Source organism: Arachis ipaensis, chromosome B04, assembly GCF_000816755.2.
Source record: "Arachis ipaensis cultivar K30076 chromosome B04, Araip1.1, whole genome shotgun sequence".
Taxonomy (NCBI): Eukaryota; Viridiplantae; Streptophyta; class Magnoliopsida; order Fabales; family Fabaceae; genus Arachis; species Arachis ipaensis.
In genome coordinates, this window is record NC_029788.2 from 125,425,386 (window position 1) to 125,437,730 (window position 12,345).

A 12,345-nucleotide genomic window follows, 5' to 3' on the forward strand; every position below is an offset into this window, starting at 1 on the left:
CTGAAATTATTACTCCTTTCTTTTGGCTTCATTATAAAGATTTCGTGTATTAACTGAAGTGTCTCTTATTAACTTATAGAAGCGAAGAATCATCACCGGTGGAGAAGGAAAAGAAAAAGAAAAAGACAAAAACAACACCAAAAAAGTAAGCACTTCTTTGGATAATATTCTGTGATAAAATTAATTTTTTATTTCTAATTCATACTTTTTTTTCCACCCAGAACACAACCCTAAAAGAAAAAAGTTGTTGTTGAGCATTCATCTCCTGAAGAAGATCAATACTTTGATAGGTACAGTACCTCATAAGCTATACTACCGTCTATCATCGTAATTATTTTTGTTAACATCTTCTTTTATGAATGTAATGAGAGATATGAAATATCAAGTGAAGATCTAGATGAATGGCTAAGGGAAAACGTTGAAAAAACTGCTGTAGAGGGGTATGTCTTGTTGGGGTGTCTATTTCAGATTTTAGTGTGTTTTCTTTGCTAATAATTGTTTCTTGTTTCGCAGGGAGAACGAAGCTGACCTGCAATCGACAGAAGGTCGCTATGTCTCCTCTGAAACGTAAGAAGCTTTATTTAATAAAATCTTGTTATCATGAGTTGGGTGTATTTTGTAAAACCATTTGGGTGTATTTTGTTGATCAAGTTGGGTGTATGTTGTTTATTAAGTTGGGTGTATGTTGTTTATTAAGTTGGGTGTATTTCGTTTGTTGTGTTGGTTGTATATTGTCCATTAAGTTAGGTGTATCTTGTGTATTCATTTGGGTCTATTTTATACCTGTATCATATTTTGTCTGAATAACATGAAATCTGTTTAGAATACCAGCTGTGAACTTGGGAAGTGATGATCCTTCCTCTCAAGGACGCACAGAACAGAGTAGTGTAAACCAGCCGACAGAGAGCATGTAATTTCTCTTTCAAATAACTGTTACTTTTGTTCTTCTATTACCTTCTACTTCTAATTCTGTATATATATTTTTTTAGAAAAAAAGCTCTTTATTATTTTATTCAAGAAAAATAAGGCAGGAAAAAAAAGCAAAAACTGCAAGTATGTAAGTTCTCAAAAAACAAAGCCTGTCTTCTTTTTGAATTGTTCGGGTGTATTTTTTGACTTTCTTTGGGAGTATTTTAGGTTGAGTCCGGTTCAACAGTCAGCCAGTGAGCCGGCTGATTCGAATATGATGGTAGTGAGGGAACAGACACCGTCGGATGCGCTTGTAATGTGAGTTTTTCAAGAATATTTCAACCTTATAACCTTATTATTTTCAAAGGCGTTGTTAACCTTTCATTTTTCTTCTTGTTTAGAGTCCCGATTCAAGTTTTTGTGCCGGCGTCCCAAACAACCACTGTGCCGGAACTTCAAGAAACACCTGAGTCAGATTTTGAACCAACCCCTCTGCTACAGATTGAAGGAACTACAGAAACGTAAGAAATAGTATTGGGTGTATATTTGTTTAGAGTTTGGGTGTATATTGGGTTACAGTTCGGGTGTATATTTGGTAACAGTTTGGGTGTATATTGTTCCTGAGTAGTTTTTTTTTCGCCATGATTAATTTTGTGTAACTGTGCAGCACTCCTGAACCTCCCAACAACTTCAAGAAACCACACCCACGCTTCCCCCAGCTCCATCTAAAATGTAAGTTCATCAGACTAAAATCAATCTTTGCTTATGATCCGTATATTCTTACTCTTATAATACGTTATACATGATGACGCAGTCATCCAGCCGCAGAAGACGTTGCTGCCCTGATGATGATGGCACAGACAGCATCCTATGTTCCTAAAACAGATCCAGTGCCATCATTCAGCCTTGGCTTGACTGATTCAAGCTAGGAGGGAGCGTCAACGCAGGAGACAGAAAGGGCAAAATCTCCAGAAATTGCAAATTTGCTAGAACAATTAGACGATTTGGTACAAAAAATAGCAAGCAGTGCGGCGAAAGAAAAAAGTAAAAGTCCACAAATTCAAAGGGAGACTGGGGGAGAAAGTTCTGGGAAGTTTGAAACTCCTGAGGGAATAAATCAGATTACGGATGATATGAAAGAAAAGTGCTACATCTGGAGGACGCGACTGAAGACGTACGCAGATGGCGGTACTAACGAGTATGACCACATGTGCACTCTGATTGCCCAAGATAATTACATTTTAAATAGAATGCACCTTGCATCACTCCAGGCAGAAAGTTATATAGAATCTGATGTAATATTAGAATAACATTAATGTTTTTACACCAAAGTTCACTGCTATGTTTATTAATGTAAATTGATTTCGGCATATATTTCTAGATTGTATCTGCCATGTGCATCATCCTCAACCAAAAAAATGATAAAAGATTTCAAGAACAAGTATACTGTCTCCCCCCCGATATTGTGGTAAGTGTTACTTCTACGAATTTTGGGTGTATTTTCTGTATTGATTTGGGTGTATTTTTTACGTTCGATTGGGTGTAAGTTGTGTAGTCATTTGGGTGTATTTAAAGTATTCACTTGGGTGTATTTTCAGTATTTTATTTGTTGTTTCGCAATTGTTGCAGAACATGGCCCTTTCGAAGCACCCAAAGGGGAATTCATATCACCTAAAACCAATAAAGAATTCAGGGTGTAATACTACCCGAGTTTTATTCCCTTCATAGATGCAAAAAAATTAACTTCTCATCCATATGTAAGTTTTCATTTGCTAAATTTGTTAGTACCGTTCTTTACTTATATGCCAAATAAAATAACACACTGTTGAAATGTGGCAATCCTTCAGATTTTTGCACCTGTTTGCTACTCGGGCCATTGGTGGTTATGGGTGATTGATACAACAAAGCGGAGATGTCATATACTTGACCCGCTACACAAGAAAGCTCCAAGAGATGAGAGAAAGAAGCTTAATAAATTCACTGTAAGTTGCCTCTGTGTTCTTTACTTTAATAGATAGGTCTATTTCAGTTCAATATAAGGTGTATGTATGTTTTGCTTTGGGTGTAATTATGTTCTCCTTTGGGTGTAATTTCTTTGTCGAGTTGGGTGTATTTTGTAGAACCATTTGGGTGTGTTTTGTTGATCAAGTTGGGTGTATGTTGTTTATCAAGTTGGGTGTATTTCGTTAGTTGTGTTGGGTGTATATTGTCCATTCAGTTGGTTGTATCTTGTGCATTGATTTGGGTGTATTACTGATTTGTTTTGGTATTTAAGGAATATGTATTTTCAAGATTGAGAGCATATGCCGGCGGGAAACCTCTGAAGAAAGACGAGAAGGAGAAGGAAATTAAAGCATCATATGTTAAAATATCAGGCCAAAAATCAAGGTATAAATTTGTGACTCTGAACATTAAACTTTCCTAAATGAGATTTGTAATTTATTTTCTTCATTTTCATCTATGACTGCGCTATCTACGTTATGAAGTGACTTGAGTTAATTGAGCCGGAAAACATGAAAAAGGGGAAGTATGAATGAGATAATTGGAAACAGGTAACTGTCTTTAGAACTATATAACTCTGTATTACTTTATTGAATTAATATTGCTGTTTAAACAGAATATACTTTTTAATTGTAGGAGGAGGTGGACCATTATAGAGTGGAGTATGCTTCGCGGATACTATTCAGTGAAATGAATAAAGACAGAGATCAAGCAATTAGAGAGAGTAATGCAATAAGGCTGTCGAAGCCATCCTCCGTATTATTGAGTTCGTTTTGTCAAATAAATTCTACTGATATAGAAACTGCGTAATCCAACTGCTGGGTAGTTTGTAAAATGAACAAATACGGTAAAAATTTGCCATTTATCAACAACTTCTATTCAATGTATATTTTTTTCCATAGTTAAACTATCTGTGTTGTTAAACTGTCTGTGTTGTATTCAAAAGCTGTATTACAGGTGGTAAAATATGAAGGAAAACATCAAGACAGATATAAACACAAATTATAAACTTTTACACCCAACGAAATGTTTAATATACACCCAAGATTGCTTAAAATATACACCCAAAATGTCTGTGATGTTAAATTGTCTGTGCTGTATTACAGGTGGTAAAATATGAAGAAAAATATCAAAGGCAGATATAAACACAAAATATAAACTTTTACACCTAACGCAAGTTTAATATACACCCAAGATTGCTTAAAATATACACCCAAACTGTCTGTGCTGTATTCAAAATGTATGAATTACAGGTACTAAAATATGAAGAAAAACATCAAATCAAATATACACCCATAACCTGCGAATTTTTACACCCAAATAAAGTTGAATATACACCCTGAAATCTATCCCCCCTGATGCTTTGAGACTAAAAACCTGAACCCTAAACACTTAAAACATAAACCCTTACCCCAACCTGTAAACCCTAAAACCCTAAACACAAATATTATATATATGTATCTATATGTAAATTGTGAATTAACAAAAATACACCCAAAAGAACAGTGTTTTTACACCCATATTCTGTAAAACTATACACCCAAAGAGTTATCCCCTACTGCTGGTACCCTGAACTGATAATTCATAACATGTCCTTGATATTGGCTGGAATTTGAATGCACCACTGATGCAGCATCAAACAGGTTTATCTGAATATAACACTCACATATTAGCTAAACTATTAATGAGAAAAATAAACTCAATCGCCACAAATTTAAAGAACATTACTTTTACCTCGCTTAAAACTTTCGTTTTCTTCTTCTTTATGGCATTTGCAATCTGTTTGTCCAACTTTGAACCTAGCCTATTTTTTGGACGTCCTCTTGTTCGAATCCTTGGCGGGCTTTGAAGCTCGTTAACGGATTCCAAGTTGGCGTCTTCGTGGGATAAAGAAGATGTCCCCTTCCTTTTGGCTTTTAATGATTCCATCTCGGCCATGACGTTATCGTACGCACGGTGCAGAATTACAGTCAGCTCCTCCAATTCGGATTCAAATTCGCAAATATTTTGCGAACGAAAAACCAATTGGTCGAACCTCTTGCTTCTTGGCTCCATCAGTGGCTCGTCGTGGCTGCTCTTGATGTGTGTGTGTCGCCTCTTTACCTTCTTGCTCCATCGTTCCAGTTTATATCTAGGTGACACTTGGCTTACTTGTTCGAAGCTTAACATGCTTCTGTGCTTCTCATCCCTGCCCAGAAGTGGTGATCCAGATAGATAGGAACCCATATGTGATGGTCTTCATACAGATCTGCAGAATACACCCAAACACAAACTATAAATACACCCGAGAAAACATGCAATTTATACCTCTGCTGCAGATTTTAAAAAGACATTACCTGAAAGCCACTTGTTGTCCGCAAGACCAAAATTCAGCAGAAAATCATTCCAATTCCTATCGAATGAGTCTTTGCTATGAGAGTTCCAAACAACTTGGCTCATTTCTTGTTCAATATCGGCATGTCCCTTGTACCCGTTTAATTTGCTTGGAATCTTCTTCATGATGTGCCAAATACACCAACGGTGAATTGTTGTTGGCATACAGGCCTCTAAAGCCCTTTTCATTGATGCGCATTGATCGGTGAGAAACCCTTTCGGAGCGTTTGCTCCCATGCAACGAAGCCAGCATTGAAATAACCATTTGAATGATTCAATTTCTTCGTTCTTCATCAAAGAGCATCCGAGAAGTGTTGACTGACCATGGTGATTCACCCCGACAAAAGAACCACAAACCAAATTATACCTGAAACAAATTACCATAGTGCAGAATGCAAAATCATTAGGTACACCCCAACAAATGCTTTGTATACACCCAATGAAACAGCCAATATACACCTCTGGTGCGGATTCATAAAAATACATTAATTTAGCATCATAAACAGGGGCAGTTTGTTACCTGTTTGTATTGTAGGTGGTGTCAAATGAAATGACGTCTCCGAAATACTCAAAGACAGCTCTACTTCTTGCATCGGCCCAAAAAGCCAGCTTAATCGATTGATCCTCCTCGAGTTCGAGCTCAAAAAAGAATTTCGGATTCTTCTCTTTCATTCTTAACAAATATTTTCCGAATTCCTTTGCATCTTCTTGTTCGGAAACATTCTGCACTTCCCTGGTAATGTAATTCCTCACGTCCTTTTCGATAAAATTTAACTCACGGTGACCCCCGGCAGCCGCAACAAATAATTGGTAGGTTTTGCTTGGTCTGATACCGGCCTCCTCGTTATTCTCTATTGTACGACGAATGGACATGCTTAGTTCCCTGTGCTGTTTGAGCATCTCTGCTTTACTTGGACAGCAGGGGTGTGAATGATCCAGCACAACCTTTGAAATGATCCAAGCACCGACATCCTTCAATGTGTGTATATAAATTCTTGCAGGACAGTTTAAACCGGCTGTCGGATTGGTCTTCTAGGTCAGAGATATTTTAGATTTCCATTTTCCTTCTCTGCTACATGTAATCAGTTGATTCTTAATCTCGTTTCCCTTCCTATTTGTGCTCCGAACTCTTGTAGAGAAACCTGCAGCCTTGGCGTAGTTCCTGTAAAATTTTCCAGCATCTTCAAGGGTGGTAAAAGTCATTCCAACCTTCGAAACAAGCTGGTCATCAACAACCGAGAGAGGCTGCAGAATACACCATGTCAAAAACTGTAAATACACCCATAGATATGATTCAAATACACCCAATCATGTCTGATATGATACACCCGAACCGCAACAACTCAACTAAAATGACAATAAAAGCCATAAACTGTAAATACACAGGCTGCAGAATACACCATGTCAAAAACTGAAAACACACCCAATCATGTCTGATATAATACACCTGAACAACAACAACTCAATTAAAATAACAAAAAAGCAGTAAAGTGTAAATACACCCACACTTCTAGCAAAAATACACCCAAAAAAGGTCTGATCTACACCCGAGCATCTGCTATAAATTTCAGATAATTAATCAAAACTAATACATTACATTCAATCCACAGATTTATCTTCATGCATTATTTTGACAGTCAATGTTCACAAATTATTCCCCTACACATTGCTATACAAATTACTGCAACAAAATTCAGAGTAATCCTATGTAAATCAAACCTCAGGAACCTCGTTAGATTCAAATTCATAGTCCACTTCGCCTGGATTCAGCTGACAATCTGAGGTTGAATCATCCATTATCTTCAAAAACGAATTCAAACTTTGATTTCAGAAATCGAATAGAAAACGAAGATGGAGTTGCAGAGAGAGAAACTAGCGTAAATGACAAAGAACATACCAGTGAGAAAGGAGGAGAAAAGAACGATCGAGAAGAAGGAGGAAGACGCGCGAGAAGAAAACGAGCAAATCTGAAAATAAGGAGAACGAAAAAGGAAACAGATCTTTTAAAATTTGGTAGTTATATATACGCATGATATTTATAGAGCGCGTGTATTCGACGTATGTGTAGCAGCGCGTTTTTTGGGTTTATTACTTAATGAACTTGTAAAGCATACAAGCCCTAATGGCTTGTATGCAGAGCTTTTCTGTTTTGACATTTTCATTGCAGTAGTTGCCTTAATTTTAATGCATATTTTCATATAAATCAATATTTATATTTACGGTTGAATTTTTTTTCGGTAAAACTTTACCTCTATCATTTAAAATTAGAGGTTATTATAATTGGGAGCCACTTAGATAAAGATATTAAAAACGTCTTCTTTTAAAGATATTTTTTAATAATTAAAATTTAACACATATAATCGTTAAACTGTGTTATTTTTTATTAAAATTAAACCGGACAAATTAGTTAGTCATTAGTCATTTTTTATAAAAAAAATATTATTAATTTAGATTAATTCAAAATTTGATCCACCATTTTTTTTGTCAAATTAATTTATTTGGCCTAATTTTAATAAAAATAACATGGTATAATCGATTATATGTGTTAAATTTTAATTATTAAAAAAATCTTTAAAAAAAAGACATTTTAAACATTTTTATCTAAATGGCTCCCATTATAATTTGTCTTGTTAGAAACAAGAGACCAAACTAAAGAAAGTGTTTTGTGTATTATTCAATCTGATCAAAAAGTACAATGTATAAGGGGTATATATAGGTGCCAGAAGAATCAAAGTAATAAAAGCATAGAATCCTACAATTAATATACAGATATGATATATAAATATAAACGATACTGACAGAAGACATATGATGCTCCCAGAAGACAACATGACGAGATATACGAATACGTTTAGAGAGAGGATCCCAACAATGATAACCCTTGTGTTCAGTGCCATAACCAAGGAAACAACACATACGAGCCCGAGGTTCAAGTTTGCTATGTTCATGAGGCTGAAGAAGAACAAAACAGACACAACCAAAAACTCGAAGAGAACTATAATCTGGGGAGGTACGATAAAGACGCTCAAAGGGAGTAACATTACTAAGAACAGAAGAAGGGAGTCTATTGATGACATGAACAGCAATAAGAACAGCTTCACCCCAAGTACGCTCAGGACAGGAAGAAGAAAGAAGCATTGCACGAATAGAGTCAAGAATGTGACGGTGTTTGCGTTCAGCTCGGCCATTTTGTTGAGACGTACCAGGGCAAGAAAACTCAGACAAGGTACCATGTTCTGCAAGAAATTTTAAGAGTTTGGAATCACGGTATTCCATAATATTATCACGGTGAAAAACCTTAATGACCTTGGAAAACTGAGTTTTAATCATAGTGGCAAAGTTAATATAAATCTGAGGTAACTCATGGCGATTGGCCATCAAATAATCCCAAGTAAAGCGTGAATAATTATCAATGAAGACAACAAAGTATCGAGCTCCTCCCATAGAAGCGGTGGGAGCGGGACCCCAAACATCAGAGTGAATTAGATCAAAAGGAGAGCAAACAAGAGAGAAATTATTGTGAAAAGATAAAGCAGACTGTTTGACAGTTTGACAAGAAATGCAATCAAAAGATTCAATAGGAACCTGACCCAAAACACCTTAATACACAAGAGGACGCAATTTTCCTAAGGAGCTGTGGGCAAGACGTTGATGCCATAAGTGAAGGGTAGATGGAGAAGAAGCAGCACAGAGATTTGGTACAGGAGGAATATGAAGATTCTCAACTTCAAACAACCTTCCAACCTTACGTCCAGTCCCGATGACTTGTCCCGTTCGACAATCCTGTACACGACAACCAGAGATAGAAAAAGTGACATCAAAATCCAAATCAACAAGTTGACCAACAGAAACAAGATTAAAGCTTAAGTTGGGAATAAAATAAGTATCAGAAAGATTAAGAGTCGACTGGGAGATAGAACCCTTGTGTGTTGCGTGCAAAAGGGAACCATTACCAGTGTTGACAGAAGGTGCATTTGTAGTGGAAGACAGAGACGAGAAGAGATTACTCAATGGAGACATGTGATTAAAGCATCCCGAGTCAAAATACCATTTAGAATCACCTGAAGGAGTCGAAAGAGCAGCAGGGGTATTACTAGAAAGGGAGAGAAGGCGGCGAAGAAGAGATGCAATATTAGATAAAGAGACAGGAGACGGGTTGAGAGGTGCAGAGGTGGTAGATTCAAGAGTAGCATCAACAACAGAAGCAGGCTTAGGACGTGGTGGGCGAGTAGGACAAGTAGTAATCAAATGTCCAGAGAGCTTGCAATAATGGCAGAAAAGTTATGAACAGTGGTAGCTAATGTGACCTTTCTGGTGGCATGTGCGACATTCAACAGAGGGATAGACAGAGAAGAGGTGTCCAAAACTGTTACAATTTCGACAGAATATATCCTTTCTGTGTGTGGTAGCAAAAACAGCTGACTTTTCCATAATAGCAAATACAGAGATCACGGAGAGGAGAGAAAAACTGCAACTTGGGAGCCGAAAATGAGAAAACGGAGGACAGAATCGGAAAAATCTCACCAAAAAACCTTAGGGAGAGTCCCACTGTGTGCCACGTCAGCAACAAGTCAGTGCCACGTCAGATGACACGTCAGCGGCCACGTCAATGCAAAGGGACACGTGGCGCTGCGTGATTGGAGACAGGGAGGCGCTGACTGGGCGGGCGAACACGCGGGTCGAAGGGCGGTTCGGGTCGGGAACGCAGGTCGGGCGATCGGGATCCGTCTGGCTGCTTGGTGACACGTGGCGCGTCTGGAGTCGTTGATCTAGGCGCTGATCCAACGGCGCTGGAGGCGTCTGGAGGGAGGGCTGCTTCAACCGGATAGCCAACTTTGACCGGCGCGTCCGGCGGCATATGGTGGTGATTCTAGTGGCGTTGGAAACGTCGCAACAAGGAGAAGGCTATGGTAGCGGCGGTGACAAACCAAAGCGTCGGGAAAAAGTCGAAAAGTGAGCACAAAGTACTGCCGGAGGAAACAAAATAAAAGGACTAGACGAAACTGCCACAAGGAAACATAGACGAAACGCAGACGAAATTGCCACGAGAAAACGCAGACGGAACTGCCACGAGAGAACGCAGACGGAACTGCCACAAGAGAACGTAAATGGAACTGCCGAAAGAGAGCGAAAACTATATAATTTCTTCATTAGAATAGGTAAGTAGCGGATGACAATGGTGTTTGATCATTCAACTCAAAATAGGCTAGTCGGTAAGGTGAAAAAGCATCAAAGGAGTGACAAAAGGGAAAGAAGAATGGCATAGAAAAAAATACAAAAACTACGGTGATTTCACCACAAGAAAAACAACCTATCTTCTTCAAGGAGGATACCAAGGCTCTGATACCATGTTAGAAACAAGAGACCAAATTAAAGAAAGTGTTTTGTGTATTATTCAGTCTGATCAAAAAGTACAATATACAAGGGGTATATATAGGTGCCAAAAGAATCAAAGTAATAAAAGCATAGAATCCTACAATTAATATACAGATATGATATATAAATATAAACGATACTGACAGATCTAAAATGATTCTAATGATTCTCTAACATGTCTAATTATTATTTTTTGATACTGACACCATTCAACCTAATTATAATTTATCTAATTACTATTTTAAGAATTTATTAGTTCCTATTTTCACAAATCATTTTTACGTAAATCTCATACTTAACAGTTAACACATCAATAGGTAACTGTTTGAAGACGTTTTGTTTTTCGAGTAAGTGGTTAGAGACTGAAAGCAACATTTACATTGATAATTTGATATTATTACTAATCAAACCATACAATACAATATAATATATATAGCCAAAAACAAAGTCTATAAACACGTAAGGCATAAGCATAAATCCTAATGAGGATAAGAGTATAGCAGAGGAGGTTACGTGATAAGCAAGAAACAGAATTGAAAAGTTAGTTAGAACAGAATTACATAGTTAGTTAGTGTAGTTAATATCAGTAACAAAGTTTCCTATGTATCTACCAGTATAGCTATCAGTAGTGAGAGTGGTAGAGATGGAAAACTAACTTTAACAATAATACAGAAAACAATTTAGATTAAGTCTCTTCTCTTTCAATCCTTCTACTCTGCATAATCATTCTGTTTTGAACTCTATTAAATCCATAACTAGGAACACAAAACTCAAGATACCACGGTGTTGCACATGCCTTTAAAATAGACACAAAAATCAAAACACAAAATCTAACCAGGAAATTAAGACAAAACAAATTTGGATATTGAATATCGATTTCAGCTCTTGATTAGAATAAATAATGATACAAGTATGTTCAGCAATTTTTTGTTACGCATCCATAAATTTATTGTTACGCAAGCACATACACAAGTACACAACAGTTAAATATTATAGTAATAACATGTTACAGACATTATTATTTCACATACATACATACTAGTAACAAATATTAACACACTCAATTCACAAGATTTTTCACTTGCGGCGTCTGATTGTGATAGGACTCCTGACTCTATGCTTTCTATCTGTCCATATCATTTCACCAAATTGATATTTATCAACTTGAATCACACTTGATGCCTGCACTATGGCCTTAAATGTTTTCTTCTCATACATTCTCTTGAAAGTCAAGGAATTGGGCACGATAGTAATTTTGCATCCATCCACTTTGGCACTTGCATTATATGTGCCTGAAGGGCCTACATTGGTTAATGTACGAATAACCGTTACCGGACTCAACCCAAGATTTGGTAGTGTAATTGAAGGGTAGTTCAAGTTATCAATGCTATGACTTCCTTTACAAACAAAAGTTTTGTTGAAATTAAGTGCTGAAATTGCTTGTTGGTCGTATCCAGATGCACATAAGAAGTTCAAATAATCAATAAGGTGAAGATCATAAACAAGTCCTGGCTCCATTGCAAGGTTAGGTTGAACATGTCCTGACCCATAATCAAATGAGTTTGCTAAATCACGATCAAATGCATCCTGAATCGGCCTATTTGTGTTGTCCCGTGTGGTTGCTGGAATAATGGAATCAAGGATATCATACACACTTCAATAGGTAAAAAATTAATAATCTTAAAT

General features: G+C 37.0%; 1 protein-coding gene and 1 long non-coding RNA gene across 3 annotated transcripts in view; one reads left to right on the forward strand and one right to left on the reverse strand.

The window, feature by feature from the left end:
• On the forward strand, nt 530–1,457 carry LOC110270794. 2 transcript variants are annotated; one of them, XR_002360426.1, is made up of 3 exons: nt 530–567; nt 1,138–1,227; nt 1,311–1,457. It is a non-coding gene; the product is annotated as an uncharacterized LOC110270794 (long non-coding RNA). The 2 variants fall into 2 exon arrangements; XR_002360425.1 differs by lacking the exon at nt 530–567 and adding an exon at nt 873–910 and having other exon boundaries at nt 1,311–1,456.
• Nucleotides 11,599–12,345, reverse strand: part of LOC107635255 (subtilisin-like protease Glyma18g48580) — a 6,704-nt gene continuing 5,957 nt past the window's right edge. Inside the window, exon 11 of the mRNA XM_016338670.2 lies at nt 11,599–12,281. Coding sequence (XP_016194156.1) covers nt 11,737–12,281 — 545 coding nt within the window. The 3' untranslated portion in view covers nt 11,599–11,736. The remainder of the gene's footprint in view (nt 12,282–12,345) is intronic.